Here is a 20,975-nt window from a genome sequence, read left to right on the forward strand (position 1 = left end):
GGTATTTTTCAATTAAATTAAAATAATTAGTTTTACACAATAAAATATATGTATGTTTACAATAACCTTATTTTTAAGTGAAATTTACAATTTCCTAGTTAAAATCTAGTTGAAAGTACAGTATTTTGTGTAAATTTTCTAAATCATCAAATTTTGCCTACTCTTAAAGGGGGGCCCCGCTGTATTTGTGCCCACAGGCCTCTGATTGTTAAATCCGGCCCTGGTAATTCGACAAAAAGAAGTATAGTGGTTGACCTCCACCCGGAAGAAAAGATGGTCAACGACTTCTGATTAATACTGATTTACTATTAATATTTGAAAAGTGATCCGTGTTGGATAGGTTGTGATGGCCTCGCATGTGATCGAAGTTGCTAATTTTAACGTTCGAAAGACTTCGTATGACTTGTTTAAATAAAAAAAAATCTTGTAAAAATGTGAGAATAATTATTTTTATGTGATAATAAAATGTTTATATTTTTGCAACATATTGTATAATGTACGTGTGAAGTATGTCCTCGTAAATATTGCGTTTATGGAAAAATTATTGGGCTGCAATTTGAAAAAAACTAGACCTAGAACTAGAAAAAGTGTGGTCCGTTGTCTGTCTGTCCTTCCTTAATTTCGAGAAAGGAGTTAGATATATAAAAGTCGAGACCAGATACTGAAAGCTTTGGCAGGAGATACACATTATCTATATACAAACTTCCGTTACAGAACGGAAGTCACGTTACTTCAATTCAAAATTTTCCACTGAACAGAGTTAGTTAGCTAACTGGCGCAACTCTATTGCTAACAGGAAAAATACGATGTACAGGAGCAAGACACCACTAAAAGAATTGAGAGCATTGTGACGAAAAATTGCAGCCCGGCTTTGTGACATGCCACAATAAGTAATCGCTGGTTAGAATTAGTTTTGGTTTATTTGGTTACGGTAACGCGACAAGGGAGCGATCTGCCAGGGGATGCATCCCAGGAAGACTTATGGGAAGCTGGACCCTATTTAGGTGTTACTAACGTGAAGGAAATACGGAAAACTCCATGTGGCCAGCCCATTCGCTCTGTCCGAACCTAGGACTAAATAACTACCAGTGTTCGGTAGTTGTACCCACTCGGATATTGGAGGACACTTATTAGAATTAAGACGGTAATAAATTCAAAAATAAAAAAAATCAGAGTTGTTAGATGTGGAAAATTAAATACAGGATTTTCATAGACTTAAACGCTTTCGATTCCATGCAGGCAAATGCTATATGCTAACTATTGCAGTATATGATATAACGCGAAATATCATATACTGCTATCGTACTATATGATTATCGTAGTAATTAAGAGAATATAATGTATATTTTTAAAATTATATCCTTTTTATAAGAATTATATTTAGTTTATTATTTTATTAAATGTTTTGCCAATAGATGGCGCTACATGTGAAGCCAGCAAATCCAATGTAGATAGAAATTAATTGATTGGTAGGAATTCCATCAATATTTTGGATTGGGATATACATTATCTATGTCAGATGTATGTAAACCGTAACTGCCGATTTTCGTAGCAATCGGTCGAAAGGCCTAAGATTGTGTAGCAAACAAACAAAGGCCCCGTTTCTTTATGTAGCGAGTGTATAGTGAAAATGCCGTCACTAGCACTAAACTATGATGTAGCGATATACATCGCTGCATCTTAGTTTAGAAACGCTTTCCGCTCGAGAGAAACATGGACGTCGTAATCTGTCCTTTAATTCCAGTTATGTCCGAAATTAGTGCTTTAGTTAAGGACTACAGTATTTAAATAAAGAGATATAAAGAATTGAGAATTTCTCTTTCCAAAAATGTGAACAAAGTAAAGAGATAGGAGATAGATAATTATATTTAAAATATAGTATTTTCTTATTCTTTAGATAACTTTCAGAGTCATTTTATAAAATTTAATTCTTCTTAATCTTTACATAATATTTTTATCAACGGTCACTCTTCCTTTTTTATTTTTACACTCTAATATCGTGTTATACACACAAGCGTCCATTTTGCTTTACACGTAAAAGCTACTTCATCTTTGCTGCTGTGACCTCCTGCAGCAAACGTTTAGAAACGGTTCCTTACATTGCAGCGCTGCATTTAGAAACGGGTTCGGAGTTCTTCTCGATGCACTGCACAAAAAGAAACGCGACCCAGCAAACATCCTCATTTATATAGAATAACACGGGAAAGTATTTGAAGGTATCAAATTTGACCATTCGAATTTTTTGCAAGTCTCCACTTTTTGAGGCCCGTGAACATAAAAAAGTCAATAAAGGGAAATCCGTGAACGCGTGTGTTTGGCATCTATTTCGTTTAGTAGTAAAGATTTAAAAAGGAAAATTGGCATGATAGCTCGTGTTTAAGCGGCATTGATGCTATTGAAGTTTGACGGTTAACGGTTCAGGGGGTGGGAATAGTGAGTGGTCACGTGTCTTATCTTGAGAGAGATCGAACTTAATGAAGATTTTATTTGTTATTAGCATTTACAATTTAAAAAAAAAATAAAACTCATCTCTGTCCTAAAAATTAAACTTTTTATCAGTTTATAATAATTAATAATATGAGATTTAGAATCTAGATTTAGAACGTTTATAACATATAGCGTTACATTTTAGCTTTGTAGTAATGTGTCTTAGTGTTTTCCGGAAAATTCACGCAACTCGCTGCTGTTTGTTTTTAAATTTGACAATTTTTTTTTTTTACTTTTCTTTAGGGACACTCATTCTTTGTCCCTACCCTAGTTGCGCTACTCGACACTATCAAGAAAATACTATAGGTCGGGTCAGGGCCGGATTATCGAATAGGCAAAGTAGGCAAATGTCTAGGGCCCGTAATTCGGAGGGGCCCGGCTCCATTAGCCATTGCCTAAAAAAAAAATTAAAAAAGGCCAACAGCCATCCGTGCGTCAGAAGTAATCTCTCCCACGAGATCTCTCGCACCATCTACAAATATTCCTAGGGCCGCCTCTCATAGTAATACTGATGTATGGTTATGATTCATTTTCTACATTTATACTTATACATCGCGACATCGCATATTCGATGTAGCGTTCAAGTTGCTCGAGTGCGTAGTTATTACAATTCAATAGTGTTTTATAAAACAGTGTGGAAAATTGCAGGAACAAGTGTTCACGCTATTTGTGAATGTAGGTGAATTACCACGTGGGGAAGAGAGACAAAGAGACAAGTTAACAATAAGTTTATATATACAGTCAAACCTGTTTTTATGCGGGGGATAGGGACCGCATTAAAAAAAACGCATTAAAAAAATCTCACGAAACTTCACGAATGGCTGTAAATAATAGTTTTCGCGACACAATTAAAAAATATTTTTTTTATGCGGTCAACAGGGACCGCATAAAAAAAGTCTCACATAGAAAATAACTCAAAACCGTACGAAATAGAATTTATTGACAACAGATGTCAGCACTTGACTGCATCGTCTGATCTATCGTCTGTTTTACATATTTTTGTCCAGGTGGTGTTTTGTTGACTTAAAAAGTAAATTATTTCATTTTTCGCATATTCATGCAATAATATTACTATAATAAGTGCATTTATGCTATAATAAGTTTATTTAGCTATAATAAGTCAACGTAAGACATGACGAATCGCACGAGACTAGTCGCCAACTATACCGCACAAATTAAAAATTCGCATTAAAAAATCGTACAAATAAAAATCGCGCATAAAAACAGGTTTGACTGTATATATTAGAGATGATGATACAATTAAAGATATATATATATATATATGGTTAGGTTTACAAAAATACGATTTTACGAGCACCTGAAGTCTCACCGTTACAAAGTTATAGTATAGATGGTTCAACCTGCCGTAACTCAGTTCGTCCTGGGAACAAAGAAATCACAGTAAAGATGAATATTTCACAATATATATTAACGTTTGTCTATAAATATTGAGTGACACACGACACTTGGGGGATAACACACATATGGAGCACACGTACTTGTCCGAGGCGTAGAATGGTCGATGGATCACGATTACGAATTGTCCCTTATAGAGTCCGAGCGCAAGTTACTCGCGCGCCCCCTAGTGGCAAATATTTACATAACATATAGGAGTTCGCTAAAGAATGCATATGCGTTATATCTGAGACATTTCGAAAACCGTACCTAGTTCAGTAAATCGCTTATTGTTTTTTAATTTGTATTTGAGTTATAATATTAAAAATGGGTAAATCAAATGTAAATTGTTCTGTGTTTGGCTGTTCTAATACACTAGCAAACACTCAACATGTAACGCCGAAAGTTTCATTTTATTGTTTTCCAGCACGTCCACACCTTAAACAGAGGCGCCAAATTTGGATAAATTTTGCTAAAAGACAAAAGTAAGAAATACAAAATTTATTGTTATTTTTTTAAAAATTGACACGAATAATTTTCTAAAAATATCCTTGTAAATTTAGTAAAAACGGATCACAGTGGCTACCCTCTAAATCAGCACGGATATGCAGTATGCATTTTATAGATGGGGAAAAAAGTGAAGATCCAAGATGTCCAAATTATAATCCAACAATCTATCCCGAAAAAAGAAGCAATGAAGAAAATTGTCGACACGAACAGTTAATGAAGAGATATAAACGCCTAATGAACAGAAGGAATATTTTATTTAAAGAAGAAGCAGGAAGACACGTTGATGTAGCGATTGAAGACAATTTTTTAGACCCTAAAGTAAAACAAAAACGTGACTTTGGAACTCAAACAGAGGTTACAAATGAACGGTTTGGAGACGTAAAAATTTTTATTTGCATGACTAGTAACAATGTTTCTGAAACTCAAGTTTCCCATGTTAAAATGATTTCAAAAGAATGTGGAGAAAATCATAGGTCATGTCATTTTAGTGGTGTAGAAAATTTTTATGATGATCAATCTCTAAAAGATCTAACATCAGTAGGATTCGATGTTTTCAATTTACTTTTAGATATGCTTCCAAACAGTCCTGTTAGAGTTTATGAATTGTCTTGGGAAAATAAGTTACTAAGTTTTCTAATGAAGTTAAAGTTGGGTTTGTGCTATTCAGCATTAGGTGCATTGTTTGGAATTCATAGAACCACCATTAAAACATATTTTTTACAAATTTTAGAAATTATTTTTGTTGCAACACAAGATTGGATTATTTGGCCAACAAAATTATCTATTAAGGCTACATTACCTCAATCATTTAAAGAAAATTATCCTGAAACAAGAGTAATTATTGACTGTACAGAAATTAAAACTGAGAAACCATCATCAGTTTAACATCAAATTCAGTTTTATTCACACTATAAATCTGCTTATAACGTAAAATATTTAATTGGAATTGCCCCATCAGGACTTATAACGTTTCTTTCTAGTGGGTATGGAGGGAGAAGTACAGATTCGTTTATAACAAATGATTGTGGTATTCTGCAAAAACTGGAGGAGGGAGATATTGTTATAGCTGATAGAGGGTTTCCTCAAATTAAATCGGGTGTCGAAAATAAAAATTCTATTTTAATTATGCCTCCTTTTTCAAAACCAAATCAAGAGCAGTTTAGTGCTAATGAAATAGACGAAACATACAAAATTGCTCGTGTAAGAATTCACGTTGAGAGAGTCATTGGTAGAATTAAAATTTTTGAAATATTGAACCGCAGATTACCCATTTCACTTCTTCCATATGTAGATAAAATAATGTTTGTTTGTGCAGTATTAGTAAATCTGCAGCCACCAATTTTAAATGAATGAAATTTTTTATTGTGAAAACACTATGAAACTTAATACTATATACACTTAATACTTAAATACTATTTACAATTGCAGGTAAATAATAATTAAAGTAGAACATTTGCATCTTCTCTAATAGTGAATAAATGAATGTCTCATTTTTTTCCACTTTAAGTATTACATTTTGTACATCACTATAGATAAATAAATAAGAAAATTGAATATTTGTTACATATAAAGCTAATTGTATTTGTGTATAATACATGCTATTTTCTTTTAAATAAAGTTTAGAATTTTTAAACTCTAAATATTTTACAAATGTCTCATTTGTCTTGAAATTAACAATTTTTTTATCTTTACACGTGTAAGGGCATTTAATTTCGAGTAAGCTTATTTTATTTCCTTTTTTGCATATACCATCAGGGCTTGCACAAATCCAGGGAGAACTGTTTCTTTCTTTCTTTCTTTGTTAAGGGTTCAAATGGATAAGAAACCCTTCGGATTTTTCTCTTATGTCTCTGATATAACGCATATGCATTCTTTAGCGAACTCCTATATGTTATGTAAATATTTGCCACCAGGGGGCGCGCGAGTAACTTGCGCTCGGACTCTATTCGCCTGTAAAAACAGTCCTCGTGAAAAAGCTTACCGCACGGGTCCGTATGATTCACCAGTCTTCCCAAGGAAGGACAAAAAGCCCAATAACCGGTTGGTGCCGCCTTAAATACCCCTTTTTCATGTACACGACGGGTTGCCAACCATCATACCCCCACAACCGAAAATAGCCCAAAAAAAAATACAAAAATAAAAATATATATATATTATACATATGACAGACGGCTGCAGCCACACAACAGTTAAAAAGGGTGACACTACGGTGTGACTTGGGGTGACACCACGATATCTGCACCGGGTGTCACCCATGCTAGCTACGCTAATGTCACATTATATAAGATTTGTTTAGAAGCAACTTATTTAAATAGGGCCCCAATTTAAATTTTGTCTAGGGCCCGCTAGAGGCTTAATCCGGCGCTGGGTCGGGTGTATGGACGATGTATGGAGAGTATGGCACATGATTTTAAATTAGAAGAATGATTTGAGAAAGTGCCGATGGGAGCCTACGACTAAACACACGAATGATTGCTACTTACATCTTATACTATTCGCTCCCTGTTGTCTATCACTACAGATATTTTCGTCGAGGATGTCACCAGGGTCTTTGAGAGGGGAAAGAACTGGAAATTTTCCCCAGCCGGAAGAAAACTTAGGCGCCCTTAGTGGTTCCTACTCCTATAAAATTAATATTATTTTTATTGACAGAAAATAAAATCTTTAAGACTACTTTTTATTAATAAAGAAACATTCTTTGTGTTTTATTTGTTCTAAAAAAAGCGGAAAAGAGGCTCTCTAAGAGGTGAAAAGGCCCAGTCTATCTTCATATAAGCTCTGGACAGCCCGAGCATCACCCTTCTCGAGTCGAAAATGGCGACTGTCTTAAACAGACCATCTTAGATTTCTGTATTCCCGGATCGATGTCGCTTCTTCTCGAAATAACGCGCTTTCGTCTCAGAATAGTAATAAATAAATAAATATACTAGACTATATACTTCAATATCAATTTAGTGTAACCTATACTTTGAAGCAAATATCTCGTTTCTCTCTTGCAAAAAAGTGCAGTCTGTAAGTGATGTAAAAATGTACAACTTTTGCTGTTATAGCAACTTTGTTCCTGACATTTTCACATCCCACTTTCTAGAAATCCACCGATTCTAAATTCACGTAGCTCGTAAAATCCGGCAATTTCCGTCTCGTCTTTCTTAAAACAGACGATTTAAAGTCGAATCAACAATCGTATATTACAAAAACCTCAAAAATAAATAAAATAAAATTGAAATAACTAAAAGAAACTATAAAAATAAACACGTGCTAACGCAACTCTCACCAATTTCTCCTACCAACAATTGAATGCCACCCTATCGGAAGCAGTTGCCCATAAAACGAAAACGAGGGGTGATAACATTAGCAGCTCTAAAACCATATTATCTAGTAACCATGGTCCGAATTCTATAGGATCATTTCTCGATTCTAACATGCGTCTTATAAATTTTTATGCAAAAATATACGATTTATGAAGATTTATACAAAACGTACTTTTTGATTAGCTAGTATTAATTATTTCCTCAATAAGAATATTTAATCGTGTTCTGAATAATGATCAAATGCAACTCTAACGGTTCCGTACTGTATGGAATTTCATTTACTTTTTAAAAAAGTATTCAGGAAATGGAAACTGTTCGGAAATTTTCTGAAACATGAACAGTTCATTCCGTTAGTTTGCGTTTGTTTTATTTTTATTTCTTTTTGTTCTGTGGGCACCAAGAGAGTCTTTTTTAAAGTCCATTTTGAGTTCGGCCAGGCCAAAATGGAGACTGCAAAGTGGAGAGGGACCCGATGCTGATATATCCGAAACGAATTGCTCGTAAAAAATTCCTGGAGTTGATCACTCGGATTTGATTTCAGGTTCCCTGAGCTTAATTCAACTGAGCGCGATTCGCTGGCGAAAGCGAAAAACAAAGCGAATAACAGGTCAGACATGACGTCGTTTCGGGCGAATTTTACCATTTTGCGAATCGCTTCGAAGTTTGGAACTCATCAATCGTATTCCCACTAGTTGTCACATGGTTCTTGTTGTTTTCAAGATGGCTACAGAAACTTTCTCACACAATAGAGTACATGTTGTAATTATGAATTTTTAATATTTCTCTCACCCAGCATTGTTTTATTTTTGACTTATTTTTTTTCTCAATAAATAAACAAATGTGGTTAACGACGGAATATCGGAAGCGGCCATTTTGTTTTTTGAGATGACGTTTTCGCTTGCTTAAAAATGATTGGCTGCATAAAATTCGCAATCGCTTTTCGCTTTTGGTTGTATGGTTCGCTAAGCGAATAAAACTCGTTTTTCGCTTTTCTCATTCGCTTTCGCTATTCGCTCAGTGTGTGAACTAAGCTTTATTGTTTACTCTTTCCTCTCTGTGGGCTTTAAAGTGACTTTATCAGGTCTATCGTGGGTTCATCAATGCTCACAATAGGGCTGGGTAGTAGGGTCCGACATATCTGGGACAGTTACCTATTTGGGGTTTTTTGCCTGCCTAGAATTGATTTCGGTTTTCTAGAAAGGCAGACTTTACCGACTCGGTCATGTAAAGGAACTGCATTATATATTTTTTTATATCTTCCGCTCTGCACATGCATTGAAAGAAATCACTCTGGGAGAGACCGAAGTCCGCACAGAAAGCAAGATCACGCAGAGAATCGAAAAATAGACGGTAAGGATTCGCCATCCCGAATCTGGTTGAAACAATTTACTGCAGAAAATTGCTTTTCCTGAGTAGCCAATGGTTCGAATATAAAAATGGCAACGATCAGATGGGCGAGCGGTTAAGGTGTTAGCCTACCGATCTAGAGAATCCGGACGGGTCAAAAAATCTTAGTAATTTTTCGGAGATGATCCGTCCCTATTATGTGGGCACCATATCATTACCCGGCAGTCCCATTGTGGACTTGGTCGAACGAACCACGATGGTCTTGATAAAGAAGTCCTTTTAATATATATAATGAGATTATATATAATTGCATCATTAAGTTTGGTATGTTTCTTAATTATTAATTAATTTCGAATTTTTATTATTTTACAGACTCTCGTCATGTCGGAGGTTATTTCCGCTGATTTCGAAGGAATCGGAGGAGAATTTAATCCTCAGTAAGTGATTGATTTTTATCTTGGCATTAAGGATTTTAGGCATTAGATCAAAATATGATTTTAATAAAGGACTCAGTTCGCTTCGATCTCTTTCCCGGTCGACTGTTAGAGTTCGATCGATCGCTAAGAAACATAGCACGGCATCGGATGTATTTAGTCTATTCATCTTGCTGAGTTCGAGACTAAAAGTCATGTGATTGAAAACGTGCTTGACACTCTTTCTAATGTATCAGATATGCATTTCATTATTGATGTACTGATGACTTTGAGTTTGGCCGTTCTCATATAATGAAGTATCATATTGTCAGAGAATGAACTAATTTACGGAGAACAGCGCTAAACTTTTTGAAAAAAAAAATCATTTATTACTAGGTAGTTAGACTGCTGCCTAACTTTTCTTTTGTTGAGTATACAGTTGGACCTGGATAACTTGAACGGAGATAACCTGGAAATCGCGTTTACGCGAAGTCATTTTCTATCCCCAATTTTCTAGCATAGGTAACATGTTAAATCAAACTGGTTAACTCGAATTCGGTATGGTACAGTATTTTCATTAACTTTTCGGAATTTTAGCTGAAATAAAATAATTAACGTTAATCTATCGAATAAACTAATCAGAAATTTTCTGTAAAACGCGGGGACCACGTACGACTAAAAATAAACATCGTGCAGGTTTTGGCGGGGTTGATGGACTTCCAGACAGCGTGTGTCACTTTGATATTGCAACTGCCAACTGTGTGGAAAAATTTAAAAAATATAGCAATAGTAAAGAATGCTATGCTTGTTATAAAAAAATTTAAAGAAATAGATCAATTTTAGGCGCAAAATATCGCAATTAAAATAAATTTTTACTAAACTCTTAAGAGTGATCGGATCAACCATTCGGGAAAACATTTCTCAGTAGCTTATTTAACCATTTGGTTTAGTATTTTCAAGTTTCTGCACAACATCGAGAGGTTTAGATTGACACGGCGGATTCTATGTAATGAGACCCGCGGAAAAATCGTATAGATAATTTATTGAGTCACCGAAAAACCAATGCACAAAATTTTGATTTTTAGCTTAACCTCTGTAACTCGAAACTTTTTAATACTAATTCAGAATTTATTTTCTCTGATCGATTCGAGTTAATCAGGTTCCACTATATCGTATATTTGGTGTAAAAGTTTTGCGAACTCGTGAGTAATAGTAATCTTAATTTTAATAAAGATATAAAGCAGCATAAATCAAAACGAATAATTATCGATTGCCATCTCTTTTTACTTGGTATAAGCACCTGTAATCAGAGTCGTTGGGAGTGAATTGGAGATTTTCCTCGGGCCCGTTGTGATTCCAAACCCCCACATAAAATGAACACTATACTAACAGAAAATAAAATCTTTTAGACTGCTTTTTATTAATAAAGAAACATTCTATATATTTCATTTGTCCAAAAATGAATGGCTAAAGGTGTCCACTATCCCCGAGCCCCATACGAGCTCTTGACGGCTTTGCCTGGGATCCAAATTTGCAACTGATAAATATAGATCAATTTCTAAAATATTACAGTACAAACAAAAATTTTACGGAACAATACGATACAAATGTAAAACAATCTGTTGACACCTTTTTCGAAAGGGTAGGTTACGTAGTTGTGGAGGGCTAGCATGAAGTTTAGCACCCCAAATGCTTTTCGATTTTTTAACAAAACTATTGCATTTGATTCTATTCAACTATTTGCTATTGAATTGGTGAAGTGTAATTAGTGAATTGGTGAAGTGAAATGGTAACACTTGGCTTTCAGCCAAGTGTTGAAATGGTAACACACCTTGTGTTAGTGAATCAAAGAAATTAAGGAAATACGGTTTCAGAAGATTAAAAACTATTGTAGTTCAAACAAAAATTTTTACGGAACAATCGAATGACACAAAGTTTTAATTGCTACAGACACGTAACAGCCAACTTTACGAGCTTTACAAAAATCTCTGAATGAGTGTATTCTTTTTTACATTTTAGAATATCCGTTAAGAACCGTTAGAATCGTCAAGAATTTCACATTTGGAATAGTTCCTGAAAAAAACCTGTTTGTTTGTTAAAAGAACATTCTTTAGTTACTTACGCATTTTGTTGTTTTTATGTATTATTACAAATGAGTACATTTTTTATACATAATTGCTTCATACTCATTTACCTATAACTTTCTAATCTTCCATTTCATTTACCAATACTACTAATCTTCCACGTATGAAAATATACTTTATGGAATCAATTTTATGATAACCACTCATCATATTCTTAGATTAAATATGGGTATAGAATCAAGAATATACTCTATAAATTTTGAGTACCTTTCTAAAAGAATAACGCGATATTTGTTATTTTTTTGAGAAAGGAAACTACGTATAGATGAAACTCCATAATGAATTTGGACGTATAAAACAAAATATTTCACCACTGAAAGGAATAGGAATATTTTGGGAATAACGGAAACGTTATATGAATGTAAAACATAAAAACGGTCTGTATTAATAGATTGATTGGAATTTTTCTTTCAAAATACTGTATTTGTATAAATTACATTTCATTGATATTATACAATTCAATTACAGTTGATCCTCGCTTAACGAGCATAATTCGTTCCAGAACCTTGCTCGTAATGCGAAGCACTCGTTAAGTGAAACAAGATTTTTCATAAAAATTAATGTAAAATACTGTAATGCATTCCATTCCGAAAAAATACTCAAATACCGTATTTACTTGCGTATAAGACGAGGTTTTTATTCATTTTTTACTGCTTCAAAAACCTAGGTCGTCTTACACGAGCGAAGGATTCTTTGCGTTTTTGCAATATTTTTTTTGAACTGTGTATAGTTTATTCTGCCATTATAGCAGAGTGCTATCGAGGTCAAGATGAATGTAACTTTTAAAGAGATGATCCGAAAATAGCTGGTCACTTAGCAATGATTATAAATGTAGTTATATCATATTTGTTAAATTGGTATTTTTAATGATTATTTGTACATTCTGAATCATTAAAAATAAACTTTTTCCTGTCACGTGCATTATAATCTTTTGGTTTTCTACGTGGGTATCAGGTGCGTGGAAAAGCATTCTTTAAAAGCTAATAGCAGTCATTCAGGAAATACTGCATTTTAAATTCACTCGACGAATCAGAGGACGATGCTTTGTGGAGTAAGAGTGAAAAAGAGGGGAATTGAAACGAAGCTTCGGAGAGCGAGTCCGAGTAGAAAAAAGGTGATAGCGTCAAGAAAACATGGTTGTTTGCCTTCATATGTGCATTTTATGATAATTTTATTTCGTTTAATCCCAGATGAATTAGAATTGATTTAATAAATTGAATTTTCTTTCTTTTGATCTTTCAAGTCACATCTCGTCCTACATGCGAGATCGTCTTATACGCGAGTAAATACTGTACAAACCTGTTTTTATGCGGGGGATAGGGACCGCATAAAAGAAAATGCATAAAAAAAATCGCGCGAAACTTCACGAGTGGCTATAAAAAATAGTTTTCGCAACACAATTAAAAATATATTTTTTTTATGCGGTGAATAGGAACCGCATAAAAAAGTCTCACGTAGAAAATAACTCGAAACCGTACGAAATAACTAGGAATTGCTTTTTTAACTCCTTGGGCCTTTTTCTGCAACACCTAATGGGGAAAAAATCCTCTAAGAATTTTCATTTTTATATTAATTAATTATTTCCACTTAAATACCAATCTAACATTAAAAAGTTAAAAATAATCGTTAAATAATGATTTTATTTGATAAATATAGCTGCAGGAAGTGTTATTTCATTTAACAAGGCATGAAATTTCACACCTGCAGTCTAAAGCTGGAGGGAAGCTAACTTACCGCATCTGTTCAAATATAACATAATATTTATGGTTTTTATGCTATTAAAATAAGAGGGGACCGAAATAAACGTATGAGAAAAAAATTTTACTGAATAAAAAATGAAAAAACCTGCTGATGTCATAGAAAACAACCAATAGAGTTTTTAAAAATTTTACAGGAGTCAATTATGTTCCAATTTGATTGAAATTTTCATATACCGCACAAAAAAAATCGCACAAAACAAATGGCACAAATAAAAATCGCACAGAAAAAGACCGCACAAAAACAGGTTTGACTGTATTTTAAGTATAACGTTTATCTAAAGAAAATTATACAATATACATTGTTAAAGAGCGTAAATCATCATCATCATCTTTTCTTCTAGCACGGAATGAACCAATCTGGAATACAAATTCGATTTGCAGAAAACAAAAAAATCACAGATAATAGCATGATGGAGCATGCGCACAATCTGGGACTTCCTCTCTCCTGGTCACTCGTTATGCGAAACGTTGCTCGTTAATTAAGCGAGTCATTAAAAAATGATTTACTCGTTATTCGAGGTTCCACTGTATTTGCAAGCCATTCTAATTGAAAAAGTATTTAAAGAAATACACTACTTTGACACTTGAAAATCCATAACTTTTATTTTTGTATTTAACTTTATAAGTTTTCAACTTTATGGTTTTAGCACATTGTTACAAATTGAATTGGATTTTGTTCGTAATATATCTAAATCAAAATTTCGGTGTTTTCGTTATAAATGCGTAAGTCAAAAATTATTTCAAGTAGATATAGTATATTTATTTATATGTTATTTATATATTCATGTGGTATATATACTATACAAATAAATATAAACATGTTTATTTGTTAATATAGATGGCAAGCTATATAGCTTGTCACGTATATTTATGTCTTAATTTTCTATTATTTATTTTTCTTAGAATAAAATTACAAATTTTATTACAGACGTAAGGATAATTCTGACTATTGTGAAAAAATAGAGGAACTGAAATATTTTAATAAAAAATTACAAGAAGAAAACGAAAGACTTTCGTTACAAATTAGTCATGCCGATGATATCCAAAATGTAATAGCTAAAGAAAATGAATTACTAAAAAGAAAGATCGAAAGGTATGTATAAATGATCTTATATAATTATTGATTTATACATTATAGTGTTTGAAGCGTTAAAATTACAAGCACATAACGTAAATTAAGCACTTCTGGTTTTGCATTTTCAATCTGTAAATATAGCAGATGCAGAGAAAAACGACGCTAGATTAGTTGTTTAAATAGTGACGCAGTTAGGTTACGCGTCACTATTTTAAATGAAATTACTATGAACGTATTAATTTAAAAAATGAACTGAAGAACCGTTAATTTTATTCATAAGATATGAGAGAAAGAGAGAGAGAGCACTGCGAAAGAGTTTTAGTGGCAATTAGCCACTAAAACTAAAACTCTTGCAGTGCTTGTACTCCTTTTTTGCACAGTCGTCCTACCATATACACTACACAAAATTCTAGAAATAGTCTTTACAGCACCACATACATCACATTACAGAAAGTTGCCATACTAAACAAATGTTAGTCAGGAAATTCTTAAACACGGATACATAAACGAACAACACGTAAAAAATAATAGCTTGTTCTGTAGCCATGACTTGACCATGGCATAGCGTTATATAGGCCACGTCGTGTAGGATATACTCCACCAACAGGGTCTCCGAAAGGGTGCATGCCATCTTCAGTAGAATAATATTTTGCCACCCCCAAACAAAATTAAACAATGTTTCAAACATCTTTACACAAATAAAACAAATAATTTATTTCAATATAATAATGTTATGAACATAAAGAAAAAGGATATACAATATATTTATCCTTGTATCATAATATCTTATATTGAAATGTATCAAAGGATGGTAAGGTTGGGTCATCGCATCATCCGACTTATTCTTATGGATGGTGTGCATCTGTTTTTCAATTCTTTAAAAGAGAAGAAATAGATATAAATGTAAATAAGTATAGGGTGATTCAAAAGTTACAGAAATTTTAAAAAATTAATAACTCACAAACTATTTACAGTAAGATGATGCGGTTTTCACAGAAATGCTTAGAAAGAAGCAGCGTCGTAACTAGTCTTTTATGCGCCCGGTGCGAGCTTCTGTAACTACGCTCCAAAACTATGATATAAAACTTGGTCCAGGTCATTTCTACGCCCCAAGGGTCTGCGCCCTGTGCCTGGACACCGCTGGCACCGCCCTAGTTACGGCACTGGAAAGAATTGGGATTTTTTTATGCGTAATAAAAATTTTAGTACCGAAATAGTTACATTTCTTACCATAGATGGCGCAGTAGCATTTGTAAATTTGTTACACTAATAACTTTTTAATTCTTATTTTAACAAATTTACAAATGCTACCGCGCCATCTATGGTAAGAATTGTAACTATTTTGGTACTAAAATTTTTATTACGCATAAAAAAATCCCGCTTTTTTCTAAGCATTTCTGTGAAAACTGCATCATCTTACTGTAAATAGTTTGTTGTGAGTTATTAATTTTTAAAAATTTCTGTGACTTTTGAATCACCCTGTACTTATTTGGTATCCGATAAGTATAACGTTCATATAGAATTGAAGTTAGTATAAAAATAAAACATGCCATATATATAATAGGCTATATATTAATTTTCGATTTTTGCCGCCCTTAGACAATGCCTGAGTTGCATAATGCGTTATGGCGTTCCTGTCATAAATATCGTAATGATAGTTTACTAATAATTATTTTCTAAGTTCTCAGTATAATATTATGGATGATTAAGATTATTTATAATTACAGCGCACATTTACTCGATTTCAATATCAAGGAACTTCAGTCTGATTATGATGATATGAAGGAATTACTTCAAGTAACAAAGGAAGAGAATAAAGATTTAAAATTAAATTTGTCGGAAAGTGAAAAAGAACGAATACTTTTTAAAATGGAATCGGAAAAATTTGAAAAAAAAGTAATCTTTCAAATATTATTTTATATTTTACAATTATTTATTTTAAGTTTTACAATTACATTTTCGGTAAATGTCCAGCTTATTGAATTTCAACACAAACGGTCACTGAAATGATAGCTTTTTAAAATAGTTTTTATATTGTATGTATAAATGTATCATCGTGGTGTTTTTTACACTTTATAAAGTCTTTTTTCAAAGATCAAATCAATTAAATTTTTGTTGCTCATCGAGATGATATCTGTTCATCTCAACCATATCACCCATTGCGGATCACTAAAATCATATTTTGAGATTATTTTGATAATTTTTAAAGCTTCCGTTTAACTGAACTAAAATATATAATTAAATTGAAAAGATAAAGGCAGTTAAAAATAATATTCTACTTTAGATTCAATTCCAAATTGTTCAACTTTTCTGAAAGCTATTTCAATAAATCTGGAATAATTTTGTGAATAAAGGTTTTACACTCCTCAAAGTAAAATTGCAACACCACGAAGAAATGCACGTAGCCACATGCAAATTGCAGGACTGGAAAAGGTAACAAGTTATGCAAATGATTAAGTTTGCGTATGCATCTGGTCATGTGGTACCCACTTTCGGGTTAGAAAGACCAGCAGCTGGCTCGGACCATAAATACTATCAGCGACGGTTCTCGGCAGCCGAAAAACCGTAGAAAACTCCTCGGAGACGACAGGGAGCTGAATACCATCAGTTGACGGCTGGGGAACGAGAGAGTATCCTAGAACTGCGCGACCTCGGTTTGTCGATGCGGGCGGTTGTCACGCTTGTTGGACACGACGTGAGTACCATCCAGTGATTGTGACACGATAGACGCGGGAACACCTGCAAACACGCTGAAGAGGGAATGGATCACACCAGCGCACGACAGATTCACTGAACGGCCCGTCGGGACTCGTTCGCCACGTGACATCCGAAGCCGCCTGTCGCCGTCAACGGGTGCATCGATGTCTACCCAAACCATTCGCAACAGGTTGCATGAAGTCGGACTGCATGCACGGCAATCAGCAACGGGAGTGCCATTACCGCTCGACACAAGGCTGCACGCCTGGAGTAGTGTCGTCGTCATCGCAACTAGACCACTGAATGGTATCGGGCATTGTTTACGGATGTATTCCGCTTCTGTCTGTGGAGGAATGACGGCCATGGACGGATGTGACGGTATCCCGGTTAACGCTACATGCTAGTTTTCGCCGAGTGTCACACCAGTCCCACACTGAACACCATGGTTTGGGGAGGCATCATGTTCGATCAGCGGACAGCCCTCGTGCACATTTCACGTACCTTGACAGAAGACCAGTACATCACACGAATTGTGAGCCCGTGGTTCGGCCATTGTTACAGGCCGCACCCGACACCGTGTTTTAGCAAAAAAATGCCAGACCGCACATTGCACGGAAAACTCTCACCAGCCTGAATGAAATTCACATCCTTCCCTGGCCGGATCTCTCTCCCTTCGAACACTTATGGTATCTCGTATCTCTTCCGATGTGAGATGCACCAGGGGAGACCACCATCACATACCGTAGACAACTTGTGCGCCGCAGTGGACGCAGCTTGGCAAGAGATACCATTAATCGCCTCATTCATAGTATGCCTCGCTGTATAGCGGCCTGAAAGCCGCCCTTGGGAGCCATATTCGTTACTGAATAAACAGGTGTCTGTTGCATATATTTGCTTCTCTCTCACTTTTACCGATCCCGTAATGTGTATGTAGCTACGCGTATTTCTTCGTGGTGTTGCAATTTCACTTTTGAGGAGTGTATTTATTTACTTTTATTATACTTAATAAAAAGAAATAAATTTAATAATAGAAATGCAATTACAACAGAATTGCCATTTAATCATTTAATACATTAAAAAAATTATGATCAAACGAGTTGTAATTCTTAATGCTGTTAATGCTGATTTTATCCAAGTATTTTGGTTAAAGCAAGTAACAATTTATTAATTTTTAACTTTATTTGTATAAAGTGCTCTTTATTCAAGTTATAAGCAGATAAAGCTGGCATTATCCAAAAACGGATGGATAAATCAAGAGCAAAACTTAAAATTATATAGTTATTCACTCCATTTTGAACAAAGTAAAGAGAAAATGTAAGGTTTTATTTTATTTGGATAATCTGCAATCTTTCCGATGCAAGATAGATGAATAAAGAAGGAATTTTGTTTTTTAAATTAACTAGAATTTATTATTACTATATTGCATAAAAATGATGTGAATAAAACGTTGCCAGTTATTTCACCAAATTATCGTCATACCTAGCTAAAAATTCGTAGCTTTAAAGTAACAATAAAAAGTACTTTACGTGTTTTAACGTTATTAATAAACAGATACTAAAAATATCCTCTCTACTCGCCATGTCCACGTTGTTAATACTGCATTTCCGCCAGCCCTATTTTACAAATAAAAAGTACTTTGATTTGGAGACATGTAGGCTATAGTACGTAGATATTAAATGGCGTTAAATATCATCGTAATAAATATAATTTATAAAAGAGAAAATTCCTGGTGAAGCTTTCAATGTTTTTGCATTTTTTGCGACATTACTTTAATACCACTTTTTATTGATATTTGAGATTACGTTTTTACCTGATTATGAGTGTGTTCGAAGGAATTTTTAAGACACATGTTTTTGTATTTATCCCCGGTTATATTTGTTAGTATAAAGTTGCCCTAGAGTTTACAAGTGTTTTTTAAAGACATTTATTATAAGCATTAAAATTTTCCAGATGAATAATCGTTGTCATCACTAATTGGTTGAAATCTGATGATAGTTTCAGACCTGACAACATTGTTCTGCTCCTATGTTTTTGGATAATATCAGCGTTTTCTGCTTATGACTTAGATAAAGCGCTCTTTAATCGGATAAAGTTCAAAATAAATTGATACCTGCTTTAACCGAAAGATAAAGTTAGCATTAACCATAATATTTAGATCAAATTAAGGATAGCAATAATTTCAATATAATAATGACAATCGTAGGTTTTTCATTTGTTACGTTTCCCAGATATAGAGTTTTAGTAGGAAATAAAGCAATTCTATGGTCACCATTATTGAATCGCAATTACCATCTATCTTATAGAGTTTAGACATTGTTTAAATCGTAACCGACATTTCCATAATTTTACTTATTTTATTAAGAGATTTTGCCCAAATAATTGGAAAAACCAATAAAACAGTACTTTATTGTTTCATTTTTCTCTATTAAGTAGTTCCAAATATAATCGAAATAAATCAGAGAAGTTATATATACGCTGTTCTAAACTATTTCGAAATGGAAAACTATACTGTATTTATAAATTCTCACTTTGTGTAGGCTGCATATATTGTTGATATCTAGCTTTTAAAAATTGTATAGTTTTACTTATTGGTGAAATAATATGTTAAAAATAACATGTTCTAAAATTTGATTTATTTAAATTAGTTACAACAGGCGGAAGAATATGCTAAATATTTAAAGGAAGAACAAGAACGATTACTTTTTATAATTGCTGAACAAGAAAAATTTCTCTCAGAAGCTGAAGATTCCAAATTAAAATTGAAAGAAGAAATAAAAATGGTAATTTTGTATTTTAATAATTACAATATAATATGATAAGACTATAATATAAGAAAAACACTCATTAATATCTTTGGGATAAACTTAACTGATTTGTAGTTTTTTCCCCTGCCCTGTGTCATGAACGTGGTGCACTCTGGTGGCGAAAAATAAATACTTTTTTCGCCGTTATAGTTGAGCCTGTAGTATTTAAGTGACCGTGAAAACGCAGTGGAAACAGGGTCATTAAATAGACTGGTCACTGCATTCCCTATCTTCTAATGCAGGGGTCCCCAACCTTTTTGTACCGAAGAGCACATTCTAGACTACCGGCCGGACGGCGGGCACCATTTATTCTTTCAAGGTAAATTTATATTTGGTCATAGTTAATAATACATACACATAATGTACAGAAAACATTTAATTCCAAAAATGTGATAAAACATACACAAGACTATTAACAATAATTTTTACAAAACAAGTAATTACTAAACAATGCATACAAAATCTACAAAGTATAAAAATTCTTTATAAAAAATATAAATCTGAAAGTAAATGTGATTTTTGGCATTGCATTTCATTGGCCATTGCTTCGTAATTACGAGAGTATGATGATATTCCTGCTCGTAAGCAATCGTCAAGGTGTTCATCTGTAAGTCGTGATCTGTACTTTGATTTTATGATATTCAGAACGGACCGGTTTATTTCATTTCAAGTATGGGAAATTTGGTTGGTGAAGATTTGGCGCGAAAGGAAAAAGAGATCGGTCGCATTTTGCTTTGTTCTTTTATCTGTGTTGGATGTCATTTCTACTTTTGAGTGGTTAATCATTAAAAACGAAAAAACTTTTACATAGCATTTTATTGAAAACTGAAATATTTTTATTTTTATCGTGGTCGCACAGCGGCGGGCACACGTAAAACGATTGGCGGGCGCCATGGTGCCCGCGGGCATAGGGTTGGGGACCCCTGTTCTAATGGTTAGGGAAATTGCACCCTATTGATGGCGTCATTGGCTGCATTTAGCTAGAGACCTATAATGAGAGTGGTCATACGGATATCTGCCAACATGTCTTTT

General features: G+C 33.9%; 1 protein-coding gene and 1 pseudogene across 1 annotated transcript in view; both read left to right on the plus strand.

The window, feature by feature from the left end:
- Window positions 1-20,975, plus strand: part of LOC136972759 (inositol 1,4,5-triphosphate receptor associated 2-like) — a 180,433-nt gene that overhangs the window by 6,665 nt on the left and 152,793 nt on the right. The window contains exons 2-5 of the mRNA XM_067267386.1: window positions 9,423-9,487; window positions 14,296-14,460; window positions 16,170-16,338; window positions 19,785-19,919. Of these exons, the coding sequence (XP_067123487.1) occupies window positions 9,432-9,487; window positions 14,296-14,460; window positions 16,170-16,338; window positions 19,785-19,919 (525 nt within the window). The 5' untranslated portion in view covers window positions 9,423-9,431. The remainder of the gene's footprint in view (window positions 1-9,422; window positions 9,488-14,295; window positions 14,461-16,169; window positions 16,339-19,784; window positions 19,920-20,975) is intronic.
- Window positions 4,071-6,162, plus strand: LOC136972746 (uncharacterized; annotated as a pseudogene).

This window comes from Centruroides vittatus, unplaced genomic scaffold, assembly GCF_030686945.1.
Source record: "Centruroides vittatus isolate TY-2023 unplaced genomic scaffold, ASM3068694v2 contig_301, whole genome shotgun sequence".
NCBI classification, from domain to species: Eukaryota; Metazoa; Arthropoda; class Arachnida; order Scorpiones; family Buthidae; genus Centruroides; species Centruroides vittatus.